Source organism: Balaenoptera musculus, chromosome 16, assembly GCF_009873245.2.
Source record: "Balaenoptera musculus isolate JJ_BM4_2016_0621 chromosome 16, mBalMus1.pri.v3, whole genome shotgun sequence".
NCBI classification, from domain to species: domain Eukaryota; kingdom Metazoa; phylum Chordata; class Mammalia; order Artiodactyla; family Balaenopteridae; genus Balaenoptera; species Balaenoptera musculus.
In genome coordinates this window covers 59,801,382-59,827,187 of record NC_045800.1, presented here as the reverse complement: position 1 = coordinate 59,827,187, position 25,806 = coordinate 59,801,382, and the positions used below count along the sequence as shown (strand labels likewise).

The 25,806-nt window shown below is 50.7% G+C and overlaps 2 protein-coding genes across 8 annotated transcripts in view; one reads left to right on the top strand and one right to left on the bottom strand.

Annotated features, from left to right (window-relative positions):
• Window positions 1–25,806, top strand: part of SAMD8 (sterile alpha motif domain containing 8) — an 83,745-nt gene that overhangs the window by 18,428 nt on the left and 39,511 nt on the right. The window contains exon 1 of one of the 3 annotated variants that reach the window (XM_036827940.1): window positions 20,828–21,041. The exons of the other annotated variants lie outside the window; for them this stretch is intronic. Coding sequence (XP_036683835.1) covers window positions 20,868–21,041 — 174 coding nt within the window. The 5' untranslated portion in view covers window positions 20,828–20,867. Of the gene's footprint in view, window positions 1–20,827; window positions 21,042–25,806 lie in introns of those variants that run through there. 3 annotated transcript variants of the gene reach the window in all.
• Window positions 6,271–19,208, bottom strand: DUSP13 (dual specificity phosphatase 13). 5 transcript variants are annotated; one of them, XM_036827948.1, is made up of 6 exons: window positions 16,541–16,729; window positions 14,012–14,215; window positions 12,921–13,015; window positions 9,036–9,209; window positions 7,399–7,619; window positions 6,271–6,718 (listed from the first exon to the last, which is right to left on the bottom strand). In XM_036827948.1, the coding sequence occupies exons 1-6, from the start codon at window positions 16,625–16,627 to the stop codon at window positions 6,516–6,518; spliced, it is 984 nt and encodes a 327-aa protein (XP_036683843.1). In that variant the 5' UTR covers window positions 16,628–16,729; the 3' UTR covers window positions 6,271–6,515. The 5 variants fall into 5 exon arrangements, with proteins under 5 accessions (XP_036683843.1, XP_036683845.1, XP_036683846.1 ...); XM_036827950.1 differs by having other exon boundaries at window positions 14,129–14,215; XM_036827949.1 differs by lacking the exons at window positions 6,271–6,718; window positions 16,541–16,729 and adding exons at window positions 17,999–18,216; window positions 18,993–19,208 and having other exon boundaries at window positions 7,404–7,619; window positions 14,129–14,215.

Here is a 25,806-nt window from a genome sequence, read left to right as displayed (position 1 = left end):
GAGCAGTCAACAGCACTAAGCCCTGAGAGGCTTGAAAATGAGTCTGATGGGGTCCCAGGAGTCCCATTGTGGGCCCGGAGGGTACAGGAGACAAAGTCTGAATACCTGTGCAGGACCGTGAAAGGGAAAGTGTTTCGAGGGATGGGCTGATGGAAGGCTCTGAAGTAGGAGCTGGGGTGCAGGAAATCTCAGAGGAGGGGAGATTCTAGCAGGTCCCAAGGAGAGAAGGCCAGGCTGACCAGACATCAAATGGCTCAGGAAGCACAGACGAAGAGATTAGTGCAGAAACCTGGGAGCATAACCTAAGGAGAGCTGAGTGATCCTTAGGGGAAAGGGAGAACACCGGTAGCCTGTTCCTCCTGCTTACTAAGGAAGGCGGGACCTGGGTAGGTAGGGGTGGGGTGGGGTATTTGAGTTTTCCTCCAGCCAGGTTTCCCCAAGGCCCCAGTGGCTGCAGAGTTCATACTGCAGCTGCCTTCCCCATCGCCAGTGGGGGAGGAAATGGAGGAGGCAGGTGTCAAGGCCAGGCTGTGAGCTAGAGGCCAGCAGACCCACAGGGGCCTCCTGGGGACCAGGAGTCTTGGACCACTCAGCAGGAGTCTGTTGGCCTGGAAGGTAGGGCGGCCGGAGCTTATGCCAGAGCTTGGGAGAGCAGGGCTATGTTCCATTCCTGGCAGCCTCCCCACCTTGCCCACCCCAAAGCCTGTGCCACCACCATTCCCCGTGGGCCCCTAACCATCTTCTGGTCTCCAGTGGGGCTCTGGGCAGATAAAAGCCAGGGCTCTATTGTTATCTGTACTCCTCTGTAGCTGTGACATCGTCTTCATGCACTTGGCATGGGGGTGAATTGATGTGGCTGCTCTGTCCTTTTCTCATTCACATGTTCCTCCAGAGGCTGATTCAGTGATTAAAAACTGGGACTTTAGTTCAGACCTGGCTCCACCGTTGTTATCTACTGATACATAGCAAACTACCCCAAATGTTAGTGACTTAAAACGAGAGCATTTTGTTTTAGCTCGTGATTTTGTGGGCCCTTAATTCAGGCAGGTTCAAGCGGACTGTTCTTCTTTTCCACATGGCATTGACACCTATTCCAAGTGGTATTCAGCTGCCAGGTGTGCTGAGGTCACTGTAATGTCTAGGGTCTTGGCAGGGAGGCTAGAAGGCTGGACTCAGCAGGGCCTACACCAGTTCGCCTACACATGGCTTCTCCAACCCGGTGGCCTTCGGGAAGTCAGACTTCTTGCATGGTGGCTCAGGGCTCCCAGAGAGCGTGTTCTGCCCCAGGCAGAAGTTTGCAAGGTATTTTATGACCCAGCCTCAGAAGTCCCAGAATGTTACTCCTTCCCGAAATTCTATTGGCAAGCAAGTCACTAAAGGCCAACCCAGAATGAAGGCTCAGGAAGTGTTTAAGAAAATAGGTTTGCTGACTGAGTTTGTAATATGGTTCTACAAGTGCTAGCTAAGTGACCTTGAGAAAGTTTACTTAAGCTCTCTTTGAACCTCAGTTTTCACATCTATAAGATGGGAATATTAATAATAGTATCTACTGCTATGGCTTATGAGAATTAAATGATTATATATATATATATCTTATCAATGCCTGCTCTGGAAACACCTGCTCAAGATCACCAATATCTGCAGTTTCCTCTTCTTCCTGGGCGCCCTGCTAGACCACATTTCCCAGCTGCCTCTGCAGTTAGGTGTGACCATGTGACTGAGTTCTGGCCCTGGAAACTAGAGGGAAAGTAATATATCTGGCCTCTGCATCCTCCATGCTTGCTCCCTTTTGCACCCATCAACTTGTGTTGTGAGAGAGAAATAAAGCTTTGTTTGTCAGAGCCACAAGCCTGACTAACCCTCAGGTACATAAGCTCTCAAAGTTAGCTGCTATCTGGCTTAACCTCTCTCCACCTGTGTTCTTGTCTGTAAAATGGGGTGATAATGGGACCTATCCCATAGGGTTGTGAGGATTAAATGAAATGTACAGTTGACCTTTGAACAACGAGGGGGTTAGGGGCACAGACCCTTCTACAGAGAGTTGAAAATTCATGTGTATAGCTTATAGTTGGCTCTCCTTACACATGGTTCCTCCATATCCGCGGTGCCTCTGGATTGTATCAGTGATTCACATTGGTGGATTCAACCAACTATATATCATGTAGTACTACAATATTTACTATTGAAAACAATCTGTGTATAAACAGACCCGCACAGGTTTAACTGAACCTTGAACCTTCGTTGTTCAAGGGTCAACTGTATAGTTTGACTTACTGGCCTAGCTTCCCTTTGATCACAGTTATTTCATCTAAACTCTATAAACGGGTCATCATTACCTTTTTCTTGAAGGAAGATTATCCATAATCAAGCCTCTTGAAAGTTTTAAAAGGATAACATGAATTTGCAGTATTTTAGGCCTAAAACCAATAATAATGGCACCATTTTAATTCAGAATAGTTCCTAAAACCCATTTGCTGATGGCTTTCAAAACCTAAATATAGAGAATAGAATGTTTCTAATTTAAAAAGTCAGTCAATTTATTTTTGATTTTTTAAATTAGGAAATATTTTAAGAATACAAAAAAAAAATAACAGACACCTATATTCCCACAGCTCAATATGGTCAAATCTTAACATTTTGCCGTATTTGATTTGTGTTTTTTCTAAAGAAATAAAACATCACAAATGAAACTGAAAAAAAAAAAAGATGTATGACGTATCTAAAGCATTTAGCATAGTACCTGGCATATGCAAAGCAGTCAGTAATTGTCAACAAATTTTTAAAACTTTTTATTTTGAAATAATTTTAGGTTTACAGAAGAGTTATAAAGATAGCAGAGGCATTTCTTAGATACTCTTCACCCAGCTTCCTTTAATGTTAACTTCTTATATAACCATGGTCCATTTATCAAAGACATTTAAATTGGTGTAACACTATTAACTAAACCACAGAATTTTTTCAGATTTCACCAGTTTTTTTTGCGTAAGTCTTGCTGTGCCCAAATCCAATCCGGGGTACCATGTTGCATTTAGGTCAGCTAATTTTTAATCATTCATTCATTCAATTCACTGAGAGTGCTGCCAGCCTTTAGTCCAAGACTGGGACTTCCTGTGCAGCAGGTGATGCCAGGGGCCCCTGTACTACGTACTATGACAGTAGTCACAGCTCTCATTTTTGAGAGCTTGCCACATGTTGTACAACGCACTTTCTATATGCCCCACTTTATCCTTACAACAGTCCTATATGTTGGCTATTATTACTCCCATGTTACAGATGGGGGAAACTGAGGTATGGAGAGGTTAACTGAGTTTACACACCTGGTAAGGGGCAGAGGTAGAATTTGAACCTAGGCAACTGGCTCCAAATTCACAGTCTTAACAATACCTCACTCCTTTCACGAGGCTGCTCTATAGAATAGGAAGAGTAGATGCACCATTGCAGACTTCCTGGGCCAAGTGTGGCAGGCAGGAAGGGTTCCCGGTGGAGGTGTCAGTCTGGAGCTCAACCTCTGTTTCCTTGTGTGCTCTGGGGAATGTTTGGCTTTCCCTGCCTTCTTCTCCCCATAGCCCCAGAATCTGACCCCAGCCCTCGGAGCCCCAAGAAGGTAACCTGCTGAAACTCAAGCCCCAGGCCCAGGGTGTGGCTCTGTCCCAGATTCAGGGCACTCTACCCCAGCCAGCAAGGGCAGTCATAGACCCGGATGTTGATTTAGAGACTGGCTTCTGGAGCCACTATTTTGGATCCTGCTGACCACGCATAAGCAAGAGATAGCAACAAGGGCTGAGTTGTCAGGCTGAATGGGGGGATCCAAGGGAATTGGGGGTGGGCAGACTACTGACAGGACTAGCTCTGTCTGCTTTGGAGAATTATAGGCCCCACCGACCTGAGGATGAACTGAGAAGTTTTCCATCCTGCCTGGTTGGGCACAGCAGCACCAACCCTCCTGCCAAACTCCAGCTAGGACATGTGTTTACCCTTTGGAAAAGGCCCAGAGAGCACCTTAGGCAGCCAACAGCCAGCTGGGATTAGGACCAAGCACTGCAGGCAGCAGGGCAGGGGAGCTGCTGGGCAGTACCTGCCCTTTGAGGCCAGAGCCCGGAGATCCTGGATCCAGGAGGCAACATCCAGCCTCATTTTAGCTTCTCTGAGCATCAGTTTGTTCATCTGTAAAATGGGGATATTAATCCCCTGTGGCCCAGAGAGGGCCGTCTACGTTTGTGCAGTTTATAAATTGCAGAAGGAGTGAATGGGGCCTAAAACCCAGCCTGTGCTCAGGTCACTGAGTTGGGCACCATAACTTGGAACTACGTCTGCTTAGTTAGGAGGAAGGGACACCTTTTTCTTGACCAAACTGTTTGCCCAGGAGTGCTCCTGCCTAAAAGGCTGGTTTGGTCAGAGGGTGCCCCTTTTTGGATTTGCACAAAGGAAAAGCACTTGCCCTCTGGAAATAGAGCAGATGGTGGAGAAGGGCAAAGGGCCCTTAAGTTCCCAGGAGAAGGCAGGGCTGTTCCCAGAGAGCCTTGGCAGGGGAGCAAAGAGGGAAGTCAAAGGTGGCCCAAGGGGACAAGATGAGCTGGGAAGAGGGTGTCAGGGTGACCAAATGGTGAGATGCTGTGTGCAGGTGGAGCTGGGAGGAGAGGAGGTGCCCTCTGGAGGCGGGCCCAGTCCCAGGGGCAAGTCCACTCCCCCTGGTGGCCCCTGTAGAGAGGGCCCAGTAACACGGAACTCTACCTGATGGCAGGGTCATAGCCAGAGAGTGTGGGAGTCATGGGGACCTTGAGCCCAGGGAAAGCCTGGTGAGAGACAGCCAGCTGGAAGAGAATGACAAGGCACCAAGCAATTATAGTTCAGAATGACAGGTGATACCACAAGGGGTGGATGGACATTTTGGTAGCATGAGGAAAAACACTTCACTCAGGTTTGCTGGGTCCAGGGGGTTCCCCAGAAGTGACATCTAAACTGAGACCTCAAAGAGACCCCAACAAAAATGAGTGAGAATGTGCATTCAGGTGCTGCAACCTGAAGCATGTGCAAAGCACCAAGAGGTAAGAGAGTGGTACATTCTGGAAACTGCAAGTGTATTTAGCATTTCTTAATTACATGGCATGTATGGGAACAGAATTAGAAGAGGTATGTCTGGAGACATGAGACGGTCTCAGAAAATGAAGAATCTTTATGCTCTGTCAAGGTGTTTGTCCTTCAGGGGTTGTAAGTGTTGGGGTGATGTGATGAGATTTTCATTTTAGTTAAGCTGTCTGGGGCCCGCGTGGAGATTGGAGGGGCAAGGCTAGAAGCAGAGAGACCATCAGGGGCCTGAGCAAGAATCCAGGTGAGAGGTAAGGTGGCTTGAACTTGGGTAGTCAGCAAAGATGAAGCTAAGTGAGCAGGTCTGAGCCCTGTTTAGGAGGTAGAGTTGGTCGGCCAACTGGAAGAGTGGCAGAAGTCCACCACTGATTTGGATGACAAGACCTACCAGAACCCTTCACTAAAATGGGAACTAGGAAGAGGAGTGGGTCTGGGTGGGAGGTGATGAAAAGTTCAGTTTGAAGCTCAGGTGCAGTATTCCAATGAAGGTGGCCAGTAGGATACAGAGGTTCTGAACTCAGAAGAGAGAATTGGGCCGCCCTAGGGGTCTGAGAGTCATCAGCCTAGAGATGTGAACTGAGGCTGTGGGAACAAGAGGACCCCCAGGAGAGCGAGAACACTGGAGAGAAGAGGCAGAGGCCAGCGTCCTCGGACACCTTGATGTTTAAGGGTCAGCCGGAGGAGGCCAGGGCTACGTGGAAACAGCCGGAGAGGGAGAAGGAACGCCAGCCCATCTAATCCTCATAAATACCTCACGTACAGGTGAGGAACCTATGGGCTTTTTACATTGCTTTATTTTATTAGGGTACAAACAGTAAGAAACTCAGAGCCAAATGTTGCCCCATCATATAACCGTCCTTCACCAGGAATTCTGGCATGTCTCCTCCCCAACCCCTGTGCTCTTGTTTAATGCTTCTATTAGGTTTCTGTGACTTTAGTCAGTCCTTTTTGAAAGAAGAACGAAAATGAAAAGACTGACCGGATTCAGGAGATGCTGTTTGTGCACGGCGAGTTTCGATAGTCGGTGTTTGATGCAGGGTGGGCACGGAAAGGATGGGGATGCATTGAACTTTGGTCTTTCCTCAGACAACTGACTCAGACTCCACCTCGAGGCTGCCATCATGGGCTGGCAAGCCTTCTGGAACCTCGTGACCACTGCCCCACAAACCACCAGAAGGTCTCCTGTCTTTATTATGATGAACCTTTTATTATAGAGACAGACTGAACTCTTTTCTGCATAAAGAATCTTTGGATTGGGTCAGGGAGATCCACCTGCTAAAGGTCACCACCCAGCTCTCCCTGCCTCTGCCTCAGCTAAGCCCCCACTTGCTGTTTACATCTCAAGGTCACTGGAAGCAAGGTCCCCAGGGCCAGGCTGGTTGGGTGGGCCATGCTGGCTGGAGGGTCAGGGCTCCTGGTTGCCCACCAGGTCACAGCCGCCCCGTCTGCCGCCCCAGTCGGTTGTCCAGAACCTGCAGCTGCCGGAGGAAGCCTGAGTTGGGGCAGATATCCCGGTGCGCCTGCACCGTCTGGATGGCCTCCACCAGCGTCATGTTCTCGCAGATCATGAGGAAGGCCAGGACAACCGTGGCAGAGCGGCTCACCCCCATGGCACAGTGTACCAGCACGCGGCCTGCAGGGAGACCCAACCTAGCATCAGCCACCTGTTCTCACACCGCCTGCCCCTTAGGGAATCAGGGATGCTTCTGCCCACCTATCACAGCATCCTGGAATACAGACAGTGTCCTCACTGTCATATGGGCCAACTGAGGCCCAGAGAGGAAAGGGACTCGCTCAAGGTCACAAAGCAAGTTAGCGGCAGGCTAAGGTTAGCAGCTGGGACTCGCTGCTTCTGGTGCAAGGTGCTTCCTCTGGCATCCCTTGCCACTCTAGCACGGTGGGGGGTCAGTACTCCTGGAGTCCCCTGGGTTTGCATAAGATTACAGGGGGTGTCCACCTCCCTCCCTTTCCCGTCAGTTCTGCCCTCTCCCCAGCCCCTGCAGCTCTACACTGAGGCCTCATCTTAGAGAAAACTGCTCAAGAGGCTTTGCTAGGTCCTGTACCTTCTGCCCAACACCTGGCCTCTTACCGAGCAATATGGTTACCCTGACGACCACACTGGGCCTTAGTTATATCTATGATTGTTGGTTTCCAGGGTGTCCCTGAAGGGGATGCTCGCTAAATGGTAGTAGTGAGCCCCATGAGGTGGGAGGGTTGCTGAAGGACCCCACCATCCATGCTACTGGAAAAGTAGATAGCCCCAGATCCTGCCTGCACCCCACCTCCACCCCAGTGCCTTCCCCAGCAGCTGACCTTGGGGAATGCTGAGGGCACTTCGGATGTATCGAGCAACGGGCAGAAAGTAGACACTGAGGTCGAAGAAGGGGTTGTCATCAGCCTCGATGCCATAGTACTCCAAGGGCATGCCATGGTAGAACTTGGCACCTGTGTCCACCTGAAACTTGCCTGCGGCGACATTCACGATGTGGGTGATGCCCAGCTGGGTCAGCTTGTTCTTGTCCCGGGCTGCGTACCTGGAGGGGTGGGGCACGGGGGGGGGGGGTTGGGAGGTGGGGTAGAGCTCACTGGGTCAGCTCTGGCTGGCCTGGAACTTGCCCCCTTGCCTCCTCTGCCATCCTCCTCCAAGGGTAGACAGGAACCAGTGAACTGGCTCGGGTGAAGGGGCTCCTCTAGTAGGAGTTCAAGACTCCCTTTCACTCAGCCCAACTTTTCTGGAAGGCAGGTCGGCCACATGGCATCAGAAGCCTCAAAAATGTACACTTACTTTGCCCCAGCAGGTCTCCTAGGAACTTAAAGAATCCCAAATGTGCTCACAGACAAATGTAAACTGGATCTAATGTTTAAGATAGAGAAAAAGTGGGGAAAAAATCACTAAATAGCCTATAAGAGAAGATTGACTATGGTATAGCTAAATGAAATACTACACAACCACTAAAATGTGGTAGATAGATGCTGGTGAACCAAGAAAGGTGTTGGTGCTATACTGAGAAAAATGGAGGATGACAAAACAGAACACTGTTTAAAAGTGTTTTAAAAGTATGTTGTGCAATTCCATTTAAAAAGTTTTCTATATGAAGCAGATTACAAGATGGGTTTATAAAGCGATACCATTTTTATATGCATTTTTAAAAAGTCAACAAGGATTTTATTACTGATTATCTGTGTGTGTAGGGGGGATACATATTTGCCATATTGTTAATAGGATATTGATCTATATTTTCTAAATATTAAGGAAAAACATAAAATCCTCATATATTCATCCATGTGTTCTAAATTTTAAGAAAACTTTTGGGGAAAATGACTCACGTTCCACTCTATATATACATCCTAGAGAAACGTGTGTGTGTTCCCAGGGCACATGTACTAGCTTCTAGAATCACTGTTTATATAATAGCCCCAAAGTGGAAACAACTCAAATAGAATAAATAAACTATGGTGTATTCATACAAACGAATAACATATAGCAACCAAAAATGAATGAACTATAGCTACACGTAATGTGGGCGAATCTCCCAGTTTTGAGCAAATGACGCCAGGCACAAAATACACAATATGATTCTATTCCTACCACTTTAAAACATAGGCAAAACTAACACAAATGGCGAAACTAAAAAGAAAAGCAAGGAAATTATTGTTTCAGTACTCAGTGATTATCTACAGGGAAAAGGGTTATGATGAGAAGGGTTCTGCGGGGGGCTTCTGGGGCACAACTAATGTCCTATTTCTTGACCTGGGGGGTGAAACTGTTCGTTTATGCTCTGTGCACTTTTCTTAGGTGTGTTCTATTTCCACAAAGTAATAATAATGTAAAAGGAAATAAACATGTGGAAAGAGATGGTTGGAGGCAAAGAGGGTACCAACTCTGCCCCTCGGCTCTGGAAGAGGCTCCCCTTCTGTTCCCCCCAACACCCACTGTGGATCGTACTTACGCATCTCCCAGGAAGAGGTTGGGCCAGACTTCGTTGATGTGGCTCAGCACGGCAGCCCGACGGACCCACAGCAAGCGCTGCAGCGAGGCCAGCGTGGGTGGCTGGTAGGGGGGCACCCGGACGGCCCCGTGGATCTTGGGCCTCCGGAGGTCCTGTTTCTGCAGCGAGTCCATCCTGGAACAGAGCGGAAACTGTGGTGGCGAGGGGCAGGCTCCTCGCAGGTGGGTCCAGCTGACAGGGAGGCCCAGGCATGGTGCAGTGCCCAGGTGCCACTGGGATGCTTCAGAAGGGCCTCAGTTATTTCACATGAGGTTATTAACCAGCTCAGCTGGGGCTGAGGCCTTTCCCCAGGGAACAAGGGAATCAACCCCTCGTCACCGCTATGGAGCTGGGAAGCCCTCTCTCCTGCCCCCTCCAGAGGCCCCTGATGTTGGAAGCTTTTTTCAAGGGGCTCTTGGAGTTCCCTGTTTGTTAACAACTAGTCAGTGCAGACCCCACCCCTTAAGTCTCTCGTTACTTGGGACTTCGTAGGGGTGGGATGGCTGTGGCCCTCAGAGGGCACCTAGGAAGACCCCCGCCAACTGGGCAGCTCATCTCAAGCCCCCTTCTCCGCTACTTCCAGGGCTGGTCCTCAGACTCCCATCCTTTCCCATCTTCAGGTGCTTGAAGGTCAGAGCCCATCTCTGGAGTGAGGGGCCTGGGCTATGAACTGACATTTGTCAGCCCTTCCGTACTGAATGAGCTAATGCCTCTTAGGGGCCTGGCGCCTCACGCATGGTAGGTCCCTATCATACATAGGAGGAAGCTGAAGCAGGAACATGAAGGTCACAGAGAATCATTTTTAAGTAATGCTCAAAGTCTTATGGCTGTTAAGGAGCAAGGCCTGGGTTTCAGTCCAGTTCTCTGCTCCTTCAATTCCATCCCCAAGCCTTCGAGTTACCACCTTCAGGGACTCCAGAGAGTGGTCGCTAACTCATCTGTCTCTACAGGGGAGCCTAGTGTAGCTGTTCCATATCTGCCTGTAGGCCCTGGGATTTCCCTCCTTACCCCCATGACTCAGGCCAGCGCTGCAGGTTGGGCCTCACCCAGGTGGGGTGGCTTGTGTCAGGAGTCAGCTGGCTGAGGGGGTCTGAGACCCTGCAGAGCTGGGATGTCAGTGGCACCAGAACCTGGGTCTGGTGCTGGGCTTGGAAGGAGTGCCTCTCTTGGCTAACTGTCCCTGGTCCCCTCAACCAGTAACTAGGGAAGGTACAAACTGGGAAGAACTTCTTTGCTCTTTGGTAGGCGGTGCCAGGACCAGGAAGAGAAATGGGAACACAGAAGGCCACCGGTTTGGCCAAGCTCACCCAGCGAGCAGTGGGAGGGCAGGGCGGAAGCGAAGACCCGGCTTTCCCTTTCATCCCCCACTGTGACCTCTCAGGGCAGGCTGAGCCGCCTGCCATCTACCTAGGGCATGGTCTGGGGCTGGGAGTCAGGGTGTGGGTGCAGGGACAGGACTCAGCACGTGAGCGGAACGGGGCCGGGGCAGGTTCCGCCCGGAACACAAACGCTATGAAGCAGCTAGAATTCCAGGTCCTCCTCTTGGAGCCCGTGGGGGTGGGGCCTGAGAGCAGACCTAGGCCACTGCTGACTGAAGTGCAGACCTTCCAAACGCCCGGACCCCTCTCTGCTTGGTGTCTCTTTGCGATTAAAGGCTCTTGGCCCTGGGACTCCCCATGGAGATGGGAGGCTACGTGAACTGGTGGGAAGAGAACTTCAGAGGGAGGGTGGAGAGTCTGGCCACAGCTAATTCCGAGGTCAAGAGCAAGTCTTTGCTCCTGTCTGGGCCGCGGTTTCTCTCTCTCAACTTAAAGATACTGGCCTTGCCTGCCTTTAAGGAATCTCTGGAGGGTCTGACCTGAGAATGAGAGAGGAGTGGCTGGGTTTGCAAAAACTACAGGGTACAGCGCAGTGTATCATGTTGGGGTGGGGAGAGTCTGACAGCCACACTGGTCTGGAGCTACCAGCTGGGCCTGCGGGAGCCCCAGGTCGGGTGCGAGGGGGCTTTGAGAAGCCTGGCAAGCGCCGCTGCAGGCCTCTGAGATTGGTGTGGGGTAAGGCTGCCACCCAGTGGTCAATAGGTGCCTTGCAGCCCAGCGGTGCCTGGGCGCGGATCGCCAGGCTCCAGCTGAGACAGAACTTGTCCCTGCTCCTCCTGGAGGCTCCTGAGAGGAGAAGGAGCCAGTAGAGGGGTCAGGGATGCGGGCTGACCCCTTTACTGGCTCAGCCTCTTCTACTGGCTCACACCCCAGCCTCTTCGGGGCCTAGGCCCAGGTCTGGAGAAGGGGGCTTTTTCCTCGGACTTAGGGGTACCCCTTGCTAGGCCTCACGTCGGACCTCACACCTGACGCTCATGGATGTGCCCCCTACCTGTCTGCTCTATCCCACAAGGGTCCAGCCCACCTTTTCAGCCAAGGTCAGGCCTAGCCCCCACCCAGCGACTCATGCTTCAAGCTCCGGGCACACCCAAAGAAGGGGAGTTGGTGGCTGTCGCAGCCCCCTGGTTTCTGCCATCCCCAGACCTAGATGCCGAGGGCCCCGCCTGACACCTCCTCCCGCATCTCCTCAGCCACCGCGGGGTGAAGCCTGGGCCCAGCATCCAGCAGGGTCAGGGCCGGCCTGCCTCTTCTCCCCGCTCCCTCTCTGGTACTCCTCCTGTGACCTTCCCGTGTCTCCTCCCTAAGCTGATCAGCTGCCTCTGTGGGCAACGGTTTTCCAGAGTCGCTGCTGTTTACAAGTTCAGACACCTGTGTTCTGCCTTTGTCGGTGCCTCTCCTCCCCTCTGTGTTGCTCTCCCCGGTTGCCTCTGTCTCCCCGCCTCTCACAGGAGCTCGTGCTCCTCCACAGCCTTCCAACACACCACCCAGGACGCCGGTAGCCTCAGGCCAAGGCCCAGGCCTCCGCAGGGCAGGGGGCCTCTGTCTGCCATCCACCTCCTCCCTGAAGCTCCAGACATGCTCCCCCTGGTCTTCCCGCCTGTTCACTCTCCCTGCTTCCTCCTCCTCCTCCCCCCAAGGTAGACCACAGGGACTGTGGCCACAGGACAGCTGGGGCTGGACATCTCAGGGCAGGACAAGTGAGGAGTCTGGTGAAGGAAGCCTCGGGGAGGGTGGCCGGCGGGTGGCCTGTGGTGAGCTGCCTGGGGCTCTGCACGCTGTGTGCAGGCCTTGGAGGAGGGCAGACCTGAGCCGAGTTCTCAAGTCTGGAGCTTGTTTCTGTGTAGTCTTCTCTGAGCTAGTTTTCTGAGTGGAGCTGCTGTGAGAATTCCATGAGATAAGAAATGTTCAAGGCACCTCCCACGGGGTCTTTCTCCTGGTAGATGCCCCATAAATGGTGTATCTTACTCTTATTATCATCACCATTATTACTCTTTCCCTTTCAAGCCTCAGCCATATCCCATGAGCCAATGAGGCTTGGTCTCTATCTCTTTGTATTTCTTGATTTTTCTTTCTCTGTCCGGCAATAATTATTATATTCACCACTAACTAAGAACGTACTATGTATCAGAGCTAAATGCTTACATTTTTTTTCACTGAATCCGCACAATACCCTTATGAGGCAGATAATATTATCATCCCCATTTTACAGATGAGGAAACCGAGGCTCAGAAAGATTAAACAATATGCCATAGGTCACACAGCCAATAAGCGTGGGAGCCAGGATTCAAGCCCAGGTCATTCTCACTACTCTGCTTTGTCTGTGCCTCTATCTCTGACCCAGTCCCTCCCCAAATCTAACCCACCCCCCACCACCACACACACACACACACACACACAGGCACAGGTGTCCTGGCCCTCATTACCCAGCATGCTCTGCAGCCCCCCTGAAATAGGGGCACTCACCCACCTGTGGGGGTATCTGGCCCAGGCTGAGGTCTTCTCTGACCGGCACTTTTTGCTCCCGGCTTCCAGCCGCCTGTCTCTGCACGCTTGATGCTGTTTCTATTTTTTGATTGGAGTTTAATTATAAAGCATGATGTGCTGCTCCTCTCCTCTGGCCTCCCCCTGCCACTCCCAACTCACCCACTGGTCCCCTGGCATGGTCAGTGCCAAGCCCAGCCAGGCACCTGGCCCTGCTGGGAGTAGAGGCAGTCTGGCAGGGGTCTGCCTGTGGTATGTGTGGATGTGGATGTTGCTTGTGAGGCAGGAAGAAGGAAGACTGAATAAGCCGTTTTGAAAGGTCGGTTGGCCTTCAAGGGTGATGTGGAGCGTGGGCAGAAAGTTAAAGCTAGAAGGATCTTCCGTGGAGGAGGACAGGGAAGAGAACAGCCAGATCACGCGCACACTGGCAGCACTGCCAACATCAGAACCCAGGTCCAGGGGCCCTTAGTTGGGAGCCGAGGATTACAGGACTGGCCCAGGATAAAAAGATCCAGAAGACTCAGGCTGAGGGAAGTGTGGGCAGACAGAGATATAAGTGGAGTTCAGAGCAGGTCTTTGGAGCAGGCCCGGCCTGCAGTCAGAAGCTGTGTGTCCGCAAACCACTCTGCCCTCTGCCAAGCTCCTCCCTCCCCCAGAAGACATTCCTGCACAGACCTCACTGCTCCTTGAGGCCAGTGAGATGGTCTTTAAAGTCCCTTCCAAGGCTAATGGCTCAGTGAGGGACCTTGGATTTGGGCCTATTAAGAACACTCCCTGCTCTCCAGAGACCCTCTTCATATACCCATACTTTAATACCCTTCCCCACTCATACTCCCAGATGACTGACACACACACAGACATATGCAGACCCGTAGCCACGCCTCCACTGGGTCTCTGAAGCCCGAGCTCCAGGGAGCTAGGGCTCAGCCCCTACTGGGGCTCCCTGAACCCTGGGGAGAGCTGGTGGAGGCGGCTGTGGCCAGGGGCTATCATAAACACTTAGAATCCCCCTCTCCCGTGTTCCCCCACTGCTGAGGGAACTTGGGGTTCCTGGCTGAGAGGGCAGCCCCTTCCCACCTGTGAGAACTGGAGACAGTGGCTGAGAGGGGTTGCAGGTAGCAGGAGGAAGCACATGGAGTTGCAGGCTCTAGGGCGGACCCCACACTGGTCTCTTACCATCTTCTGGGTACCCACCTGGGCCAGAGCCTCCAGCAGCACCAGCAGGGCCAGCGCCAGGGTGGCAAAGTGGCAGAGCCCTGTGGCAGGGAGTAAGTACCAGTTCTGGGGGAGAGATGAGCTCCATGTTACAGGCAGGTAAACCATGGTTCAGACTGGCCGGGACTTATCAGGGCAGGGACAAGAGCTGCCAGCTAACCCTACTTCTGCCTTGAGCCTCTGTGTAAGGTCAAGTGGGTACGGGTGCCGGGAGAGATGAGGAGGCAAGTTTGGGGCCCAGGGCTCATGGAGAGAGATGACCTCCCCAAAGCCCCCTCATCTCTCAAGAGTCCCCAGCCCCAGGGCTGCTGTGTACACACACAGGTTGCTCACTGCACAACTCCTGGGGCTCCAGCTGTTGGATGCACTCCCGGTAATTGTGCAAAGCTGTAGTCCAGATGACTCTCCCAAAGCTAGCTGCCTGAAGGGAGAGATGCTGAGGTCTGAGGTCAGAGTATTTAAGGGCCCCAGGCCGAGGAAGTGGGATGATTTGGCATGATCAGAGATATGCTCTTCTCCCAGGTTCCCAAACCTTGTTTAGAGGAAAGAGAGCAGGATGGAAACATGCCATTCCTGTCCGCCTCTTGGCTCCCACACCTGCAGAACTCCCCACCACAGTTTCCCGCCCAGCTTCACCCCAGGCCTAATCCCAACGCCAGCTACAACCCTCATTTTCTTCCTTCACACTCACCCCCAAACTCTAAACCTCGCCCTCCGTCCTGCCCTAATCCCCAACCCCAAGATGCTCATCCTCCTGACAGCATGTGGGAAGGGGTCGATAGGGCTCAAATGCTGCCCTTGGTTGGGCTGGCGGTGCATTCGGAGGCAAAAACACCTCTTATGGGTGGGGGCAGGGGGAGATTCAGTCCATGCCCCAGGGAAGCTCTTGGAAGGAGGAGAAGCTGCTGCTCTTCTAACTCCCAGGAGAGCCCAGGCCAATGCCCCACTCCCACCTGGCAGCCCTTCTGAGCCAGTGGGCGGTGGGGCACAGCCAAAGTCAGGGTTGAGGAGAGATGAAGGAAGGAGCAGTATGGGTAGCAGGAGCTGGAGGCTGGATGGGGGGGCGTGGAGAGCAGCTCTGGAGGCTTAACGTTCCATCAGATGGCCCTCGGTGGGGATGTGAGTGTGAGGAAGATGGGCTGTTGGGGACAGTCCCAGCCTGGCCATGATGGGAGAGGAAGGGCAGTGGGAATTCTGCAGCTCCTTCACAATCTGGTACCCTCAAAGCCACTGACCCCAGGAAGAGGCACCCCTGCCTCTCCGTTGAGCTGGAGGAAAACACAGAGCTGACACCAAAGAAATTGCAGCAGCACCTCGGCAACCATTTGTGGGCTGGGAGCCTGAGAAGCATTGTTGCTGCTAGGGGAGCCCAACTCCTTCTACTGGGCAGCTGGGGACGCTGGGGCCTCCGATGGAAGGGAGGTGGCTTGGGAAGAGGAGGTACTGGGGATCTGTTCCCCTGAGGCAGCTTAAAGACCGGGTGCTATTGCTCCAAACGCACTGAAGATGGAACAAGAGGAAGGCAGAAGGTAAATGGACAGACTTCAGAAAAACCTTTATGTCCTAAAGGGGTCCCCAGGACCAGAGAGGGAGGGAGGTTAGGGAGAGTCCTTCTGTAGATCTCTGAGATCACACTGGGTGGGGTGAAGGTAGAGAGTGGGGTGCTGGGTCCAAGGCAGAGAACTGAACGGCACGGCGACAGGAGAACTTTATGTCAAGCAGGGCTTGTGCGAGGAGGTCATGGCTGGTGGCAGGAGCACCTGTTCTCCTTCCCCGTGGTGGGAATGGATGAGCAGGGCTGACAGAATTCACTAAGCTTGGAGCAATAGCTGCAGGACACTCTTTCCCTGGAGCTGGGTTCCAGGCCTGAGGGGAGGGTGTGCAGAGGCGTGGGAAGGGCCAGACAGCCCTCAGGTGCAGGACTGGCTGTGCTGCTGCCGCGGTGGGGTTCAGGTGAGCCCCACAGGCTTTCAGCCAAGGAGGCAGGACAGATCAGCATTAGGACCAGGTTGGAAGGCCTCACCTCTTCCGTTTTACGCTTTCCACCCTTTTCCTTCCTAGCCTTTCCATCTTCTCTGGGTCTGAAGAATCTGGGTGGGCTGGAGGAGAGGGTCCTATGAGAGGGGTGCCTCAGCCAGGCCCAGGTGAGACCTTGGATTGGTGAGGGGAGCCCAGCAGCTTGGGGAACGGGCCAGGCCGCCTTCAACCCTCTCTTCCAGCCACGCACAGCCTTGTTATCCAACCTCTGAACTGGTCCCATCCATGTCCCCTGCCAGCCCTCACCCAACCCCTTACTTCCAATCGTAGCCTTGCCCTCTGCCCAGCCGTCACCTGACCTCTCACTGCTAACTGCACCCAGCCTCGGCCCCTCACGCCCTGCCCGACCCTCACCTGGCCCCTCAGCGCCGGCCTGCACCCCGCAGCTGCTGGTCCAGCCGGCAGAGCTGGTGGAGGAAGCCTCGGTTGGGGAAGACCCATCGGCGCTGCCTCACGGTGATCACTGCCTGGCGCAGGGACAGCTGCTGGCGCAGCATGAGGTAGGCCAGGACCAGCGTGGCAGAGCGGCTCACCCCTACCACGCAGTGCACCAGGACCTTGGCTGAGGAAGACATCCTGCTGAAAGACCCTTTCCCACCCACCGGCCCACCCAGGGGCTGAGGTGGGGACCCACGTTCCCCTGGGTATATTCTGTGACCCTGAGTAAATCATTCAGCGTGTATGGGCCTCCATTTCCTGCTCTGTCAAATGGGCATCCCAACACCTATTATGCCTACCCTTGGGATGGGGTCCACACTCCCCAACGTGGCTCACAGGACCCTCTGTGAGATGGCCCCTGCTGACCCTGCAGCCTCACCTCAGGCTGTCCCCCCCCGACCCTCAGCTCTAGGAACGCTGGGTAACTTTCAGTTCCTTGAAGCTGTCCTGGTCCCTGGCCTCCAGCCTTACCACATGCTACTTCAACTACCTGTAAAAGTTTTCCCCCTCTCTTGGTCTGACTAACATCTGCTACTCATTTGTCGGGTTTTGGCTGAGACGTGGCTTCCTGCCACTCATGGTATCACGTGAATCACAGAGCAGCCCATCCTTTTTGCATGTGGCCCGGTGAATACTGTTGTAGAGGGAAGCGCCCCCCACCTCCCTTTGCTCTTCACATTTGCCCACGCATCTGAGTAGCGCTCATAATACTTTGCAATTTGACTGTCTTTCCACCAGGGGCCCTGCCTTGCCTAAGTGTGGATTCCCAGTATCTAGCTCCGTGGCTGGCACAGAGAAGATAATAGTCGGTGAATGAATGGTGAAGGAAAATGAATGTCAGAGTGCTTTGGATTGAACAGTGCTATGAGCCATAGTCTTGTCTTTGCCACGACACAGAGGAGAAACTGAAGTCCAGAGGAGACACTGGCTCACCCGGGGTCAGGTGGCAAGGGGCATGGCTCTCCCCCAGGATGAACACGAAGCAGCTTCCCCAGGCTCCTTTGTTGTACCCCTGGTATTAGAAGATTTTTTCCATTCGAAAGTACTTTGGGGCAGAAGCCAGACATCTAGGTACCAGATGGCAATGTCCCAAGGCTGAGTGATGCAGAAAGAACTGTTTTGTTGTTTGGGAGACCTGGCTTCTAGCCCCAGGGCTGCTCCTAACTCGTGGCATGACCTTGTATTCCAGGCCTCAGTTTCCCTATCTGTGAAGCAATGCTGTTGGATAAAGTGCTGGAACACTGAACAGAGAGTTTTAAAAACCTGATGGCCCTTTAAAAACTAGGGGTGTGAGGACACTAATGTTTAAGGGGAAACTGGACATCCCCCCATGACCGAGCAGGATGGGATATGGGCTCAGACCCCAAGTCTTACCCCCAGGTGTGCTGAGGGCACGGTGGATGAAGTCAGCTGCAGAGGAGAAGTAGGCACTGATGTCGAACTCAGGGAGGTCGTGGGCTGGCACCCCCAGGTAGCTCACAGTGCTGCCGTAGAAGTCAGGGCTGCCCTGACAGTAGAGGCCCCCATGGGCAGCATTCAGCACGTGGGTGATGCCCAGCTTCCATAGCTCAAAGCGGTTATTTGCTGTGGCCCTGGGGAGGGGAGGAAGGGGAGCAATGAGGTCCAGGAAGGCTTTGTCTGGACCCCCGCTTCAGAGCGATGAATCCATTAGGGTCCAAAAGGAGCCAGAAGGAACCCATGGGGTCTGCGGCTCACAGCCCCACCATAGGAGCTTTCTGGTAGGGGAGCTGGTGGTAAAGGGATTTAGCTTTAGCCTCTCTTTGCTTCCTGAGGCAATCCACCCCTGCCTTGGCCAGGACAGGAAGGAAAAGGATTGCTTCAGCCCTGGGACCCAGCTGCACCTCCCTTCTTGCCCCATGCCCTTCCATGCACATCTGGCCTCTCCTGGCCACTACCTCATACCTGCCTCTAATCTGCAAATATTTAAAGGTGACACCTCCCCTGATTCACCTTCAGTCAGCCTTCCTCACCCACTCTGTGTCCAGAGGAGGGAGGCTGGAACCGGAAAGGCGAGCTCTCTGTCCCCCTCATCTCATACCCCAAATCACCATTCCCCAGTCCTTTGCCCCCCAGACCCTCCAGTTGTTCTGGATGTGCCAGAAGACTCCGGGAACCTCTGGGAGCTCCCTTCTTTCAGGCAGGCAAAGTCTCTGCTCCCCCTGGTGGCTGCACCTGCTCACTGCACTGTCCCCAGTACAGAGGGGTCCTGGAGAAAGTCCCTGGCCTGGGAAGCTCAGAGAAGAACTATTGCCCTTGTACCCACCCCACCCCCATCTCTGGTAAAGATCCCAAGAACTGTCTCTCCTTGTCTCCACCCCACTTATCCCTTCAGTCAGCTACCACTCACGCATCTCCTATGTAAAGGTTGGGCCAAACTTCGTCCACGCGGCTGGAAGAAAACTTCCCTGCCCTCAGGAGCTCCTCCAGTTCCAGGACACTGGGGCAAGGCGTGGCTTCGGCATCTGCCCTCAGCTGTGGGAGCGAGGCCTCCGCCATGGGCCAGCCCACCTGCCCCTCTGTCTCTGCAGTCACTCCTCTCTGCCTCTCCAGTGTCATTCCTTTCCTAGAGATTGGCAGGGACAGGTGAGACAGCAGCAAGTGACTCAGCAAGTCACAGGGGCCTCTAGAGAGAACAGGACATTTTCCTCTCCAAGCCACCCCCTAACCCCAAATTCCATGACAACATGGAATCAGACATACCTCTGCAAGTCACCTCTCAGCCTCAGTTTCTCCCCCTCTAAAGTAAGGAGAATTGTGAGGATTAAATGAAACAAAGGATATTCTGCGTCTAAACATAATAGATGTTTAATAGATTTAGACTCCTCTATGAGGCTATTTGGTTCTGAGGACTGAGTTGAAGTAGAGATCCAGGTGCAGAGGAGGTGGTTGCCTCCAAGGATTCGTGATAGGAAAAGTTCTTCAGGTCTGGGTCACAAACTAAGTGGGAACTGTATGGCTATTGGATGAGCTTCTGGATTATGGGGCTCAGGGGAGGTTTCCTGAGTTATAGAGTCGGAGAAAAGTGGCGAGGAGGCATGGAGGACCTCATCTAAAGGGTGCTCACAGGGTTTATGGGGGAAAGTTTGAACAGTGGTTCTGTAATGAAAATGGCTGATTTCTCAAAAGAGAAGGCTAAAATGGGCCGCATATGTCAAAGGGGGGAGAAGGGAGATGAAAGTTCCCCTAGACTTTCTGAAGAACCAAAGGGCTGTCATCAGAAATATTTGGGGGGGGGGTAGGGAGAGTCCTCTGCCTATAAGGGCTTTTGTCTCCACAACAGAAACAGAGAAAGGTCTGTATCTGTCCTTCTGCGAGAGCTAGTTACGGCATGAAGAAGTGAGATGTCTTGCCGGCTCTCAGATGACTTCATGAAGGCTTGATCCGGGGCATGAGCTGCGGTGGAGAGGCTCCCAGCTGCCCCTGGCTTTGAGTCTGGCTTGAGGGTAAAGGCCACACCAGGGCATTCAATGGTAGCAGTTTGCACTCATGTCCACCCCAGAACCTATCCCCACCCCCATCAGAGCCACTGAAGTCTGCCTTGCACCGCCTGGGAAACCAAGGCCAAGAAGGGGCTGGAGCCCAGGTCGCAGGTGGTTTTGGATTTGGTTTACGCCAATGCTAGGCCTGGGCTGGGGGCTTCCCTCAGGGTGGGGTAGTATAGTAAAGTGAGAAGAGCATAGGTTCTGAAGTCAGGCAGATTTGAGTAGGAATACTGGCTTTGGCACATATTAACTGCCCAACCTCAGGCAAGTTTCTTGCCCCTTCTGTGTTGTAATACTCTGTAGAGGTGGCACAAGGATTAAGTGAGATATTTATATGGCATTTGGCATAGGGACTCTCAGAGAATAAAGGGGCAATAAATGGTAACAATGATTGGAGGTTGGCTATAGGAGAGGAGCTGGCTCCCTCCAAAGGAATTAGGATAACCTCCTCTGGCCCCCAAACACTGTTACTCCCATAGGCCCCGCCCCATCTCTACTAGCCCCTCAACTTCTCACACTTCGGCTTTGGGCCTGACGCATGCGCTCTCGGGTTTCCTTGCTGCGGTTTCTAGTCTCCGTTCTCCCCTCGCGCCCATCTTGAGCCCCGCGTCCCTTCCGGTTTTGGCCCCGCCCCCGCCCTAGGGCTCCGCCTCCCGCCGATAGGGCCCCGCCTCCCGAAGCAGTTCCGGTTCGGATTCGAGCGGCTGCCGGCGCAGGTGAGATCGAGGCCGGCCGTGGCAATGCCTGCACGCAGCCGCCACCGCCCCAGGGTCCACTTCGGCTCTCCTACCGGGGTTCCGCCCCCGCCGCTTGAGGCGTCTCACTCCGGCGAGGCTCGGAGGGCGCCGGGGTCCGACAGCTGCTCAGACGCCGACTCGGAGGCGGGTCTGGGGAGCCCGACTCGGACCGCGGAGGTGAGCAGGAGCTGAGGCGGGGAAGAGGGGGTTTGGGAGGCGCCTGCAGCCACGGGTGAGTGGAGAGTCGGGGACGGAGCCGGGGGCTGCCACGGACAGGGATCCGGAGGGGCCCCGGGAGACCGTTGAGGGAGCGTGGAGAGTCCCCTTTAGCATGGAATCTGAGGGAAATGGAGGTTGTTGAGCCGAGGGCCTGAGGGGCGTGACGATGGCCCGAGACAGAGGGGTAAGTAGAGGTCGAGGGGAGAGCGAGAGGGAGTGGGAGGCTGAGGGAGATGTGGCCTTGAAGAGGCAGGGGCTTGAAGGTTTGGAAAGCCGGGTAGTGAGGCAAAAAGACCGAAGGGGTACCGCGGGAATATGGGACTGGAGGAAGAGATGCTCTGAGATTTGGCACTGGGGGCGCGGAGTCAGAGGAGCCGGACCAGGGTCGATGTTACCACCAGGCCGGAGAGAGGGAACCGGGGTGGGACTGACGAGATCGCTGACAAGAGTGGGTGGTGGTAATTAGGGGAAGGATTTAGACTTGAAGAGGAAAGGGCTATCGGGTGGCAAGTCGTCTGGCTTTAAAGGCCAGAAAAAGAGAAATGGGGTCAAGAAAGAAAAGGAGCCCTTGGAGGCTCTAATTTAGGGCTTTGGCATTTTCACAGGTGTCTTTCAAAGCATGAAAGATCACTAGGGTAATATACTTGGGTTATGGGGCTTTCTCATTTGTGGACAGTGAATACTTTTAAGAATCTGGGGTGGGAGGGTTGATGTTAAACACTGATTTGCCCAAAGGACTAGGGGAAGTAGTGAAAAGGAAGTGATGTTTGGAAAAGATAGTGAAAGGAGTGATTCTGTAAATAAAGATAATCATTTGGCTTTCTTCTAACAGTAATAGTGTGTTTCTTTTTTTTTTCTTTGTATTTTTCTTAAATTTAAGTTTATCTTAAGTACCAGACAAGTTTAGACAATCTTTTTTTAAAAAAAAAAGATTTAATACATTACTTTTAAATTAAAAAAACTAAACTGGAAACAAGAATTTGGACACTTAGATTTTACAGATACTCAGTATCGACTGATTTCACTTTGGTAGCTTGAGTTGACACATATTGGCCACAGGGTAAAGATGTGGTCAATACAAGTGTCTGCGTTAAAAAAGTACATAAAACTGTATGTGAAATCACCACAGTCCAGGAGGCTACCAGATGTTCCTCTCACCTGTAACTCCAGAATTGGAGTTGTGTCTTGGAAATTGGAAGGAGGGTACCTTGACAGATTTGCAGGACCAATGCTTTGCAGATATTGTATGAATAATACTTTTAGTAGAGTTATCTAGAAGAATAAGAATAGAGGATGCTTGTAGTTGTCAGTTAACAGAACTGGGATAGGTGGGTACACAGATGCCTTTTATAGAAGACATCATACCAAAACCATAATTATGCCAGAAAAATAATGATTGCAGTATTTATACTCTCTTTAGTTGAAATAGGTTACTTTTCTTTTGTAATTGTTAAATTATAACATGTCTTTGTGAAGTGTTGACTTTAGCCACGTCTCATATGTTGTTTTACTTTTACAACCTTTTATCCTGTTATAGGTTTGCAAAGTTGTTGGCATTTCAGAACAAACTTTTAATCAAGTATTTCTAGTCTAAATGGGAATCCAACGGTTTAATCTTCATGAGATGATAATTTACTGATTGCAGCAAGCTGTTAAATTAGTTTATGTGTATTGACTATATGTCATATCTTCAAATGCTCAGTAGACTAATAATTATTTCTTCAAGGGAGAGATGAATTCTTAACTTTGCTTTTAGCTGTTGTTAAAAGATTAACTCCTTTTTCTTTAAATTAATATAAACAGTCTTTAGTTGAAGAAGTATATATAGTATTACTATTGTTTATTTATGTTTGTTTACCCTCACTAGACTGAGATTCTCTAGAGACCTTGTCTTCATACTTAGCTCTAAATAAAAGTCTTGGCATGTAAAAATTTGCTGAACTGAACCGAAATATAAGAACTCTCTATTAAGGTTACATCTTAATGTTACTGCAAAATTAAAGAAACTGTTACATGACTTTGTACAGTTAATACATTAGCGTCCCTAATAGTTAGTTTGTCTTTGTTTTGCCTTGACAGTTTTCACAGCCACTTAGTTGTAAATAAAATCAGTTTTATGGTAGAGCAGTTTCTCTAAGGCAAGAAAATCTATATTACTCCAGAAGAAGCCATTATGACTGCTGTGGCAGAACATGCAGATATATTTAGATAATCACTTTTGATTTCAGTAGCATCATCGCCATTCTGCAAAGACTCTGTACTTTGCACAACTACTTGTAAACATTTTTATTTTGTTAATCGCTAAGATCTTCAATGCTTTTTCAAAACTTTACCATAGCTGACTTAGAGGCATTTTCATGACTTTTCTGAGAAATGAAATTTGAACATTGTTTTTGGGAAGATGTTGAATCACAGATGTTCTAATGAATATCATCATTATTATTTTGTCTTATAAGAATGACCATATTAACTAGTTATTCTTTCAAAATTCTTACCTCCAGCCCTGATGTAATATTATGGTGTTAATAGTAGCATGTACCTAGCACAGCCATTAATCATAACAGTGGTTCTTACTTTAGGTCTTAACGATTCTCTTGGCTTTGAGAAATCAGGAGGTTAACTAAAAATTAGAGGAGCACGGGCCAGGCACCCTTTGAGAACAATTCAGTGTTTACGTGCTGCCTTTGTCACTGGTAATTTGCCATTTGAATATGTGGGTATGGATTTGTGACAGACCTGTACCCCCTCCTCCCATACACATAGCACCATCATCAGTGGATCTTAACCTAGCTGAGTCTAGACTTCAGGCTTCCATATTTGAAATGTTTTGTTACTTCACTAAATGCTGGGCCCGACTAGTAATAAAATCACCTCACTGCAGAATGTAACATAATATGAGTCTATCTTGGCTTTTGTTTAGGATGGTAGAAACTAGGAAAACTTGGTCATAATAGTTTCAGCACGGTGTTTCACCGTTAAACAGTTTTATGATAGGTACCTTAGAAGAATGTTGTGGAGGCAGAGACCTATGTTTGTATTTGTCTTGAATATTTATTGTGGGCTTAGTGTAGCTTTTGAATTGTGGCTGAGGACAAGAGATTTATTTATTTATTTATTTATTTTATGCTCTGAGATTTGGCACTGGGGGCGAGGAATTTTTATTTATTTATTTTATTTTTGGCTGCATTGGGTCTTCGTTGCTGTGCGCAGGCTTTCTCTAGTTGTGGTGAGCGGGGGCTACTCTTCGTTGCAGTGTGAGGGCTTCTCATCGCAGTGGCTGCACTTGTTGTGGAGCACGGGCTCTAGGTGCGCGGGCTTCAGTAGTTGTGGCTCACGGGCTCTAGAGCGCAGGCTCAGTAGTTGTGGCACACGGGCTTAGTTGCTCCACGGCATATGGGATCTTCCCGGACCAGGGCTCTAACCCGTGTCCCCTGCATTGGCAGGCAGATTCTAAACCACTGCACCACCAGGGAAGCCCTATATCTATTATCTTGACCCTTTTTTCTGTTCTCTTAAAGTTCTTGACAGGTAAGAAATTCTAGTAGGAGGTGAGAACCATGAATTCTGCTAATTTACTGTCTTCCTGTAAGTTAAACTGTGTCACTGAGTTATTGGAAATGCCTGCAAATTGGCTTTAGTGTGGAACTTTGAGACTAAATTAAATCTATGTCAATTTCATCAATACAACATTGGTATGAAAGTCAGAGATTACCAGACCATACATTAAATTTTGGGGCCAAATCCAGTATATTTGTACAATATTGTAATGGAGTTTGGAGTCTTGAGCAAGTTTCTCATTTTCTATTATGTTGATTTGATTTGGGGGTGTAGCATATTTAAAAATGAAGATTTTTACCAGTCAATCTGTCAGACCACTACTAGCCTGCCCAAATATTATTTTAATGATTAGAATAAAAATTTGAATTTTATATACTTGGCTTCTTTACTGGTGTGCTCTGGCATTTTGCCAGGTTAAGGATTTTTCATCAAACTTACCACTAAATTTTGACCATTGTGTAAAAACTTTTACTACAACTGAGGATATAACCTGCACAGTGTTGTCTGTTAGATTCTTATTCATTGAACTGAGACAGTTCTGAATGTGGTAGAGAATTAGGTACAACCAAATAGTGGAAGTCTTAGTTTAAAGGCAAGTTGGAGTCAGAAAAGGTTTGTGTTCTTTGGTATACATGACAACTTTTTTTAATAACGGTATATAAGAGTACATGGTCTGTGCAGCAAAAAAAATGTCCCAAGGCTAAAGTGAAGCCAATAGAATGATAATGTAACTGAAGAAACAATTTAATTAATTTCAAATGTGCTACCCCAAATTCTGCTGCTCAGTGGGACATAGAAAAATGGTAGAAGATCACTGCTAGAGTTTCAAAACTGGTAGGAAGTGGTTCTGGGTCTTTGAAACTGTTTTGTAATTATAGCAGATTCACAGATACTTGGAAACAGTGCTTACTAAGAAAAAGTAAACTACCTTTTGATAACTATAAAGGGAAAATAATAGTTTTTTGTTTGCTCAATGAAAAGATTTTAATTTAGAATTAAAAAATTTTAATGGGATTTTTAAAAAGCTGCATAGGGACTTCCCTGGTGGTGCAGTGGTTAAGAATCCACCTGCCAATGCAGGGGACACGGGTTTGAGCTCTGGTCTGGGAAGGTCCCACATGCCACGGAGCAACTAAGCCCGTGTGCCACGACTACTGAGCCTGCG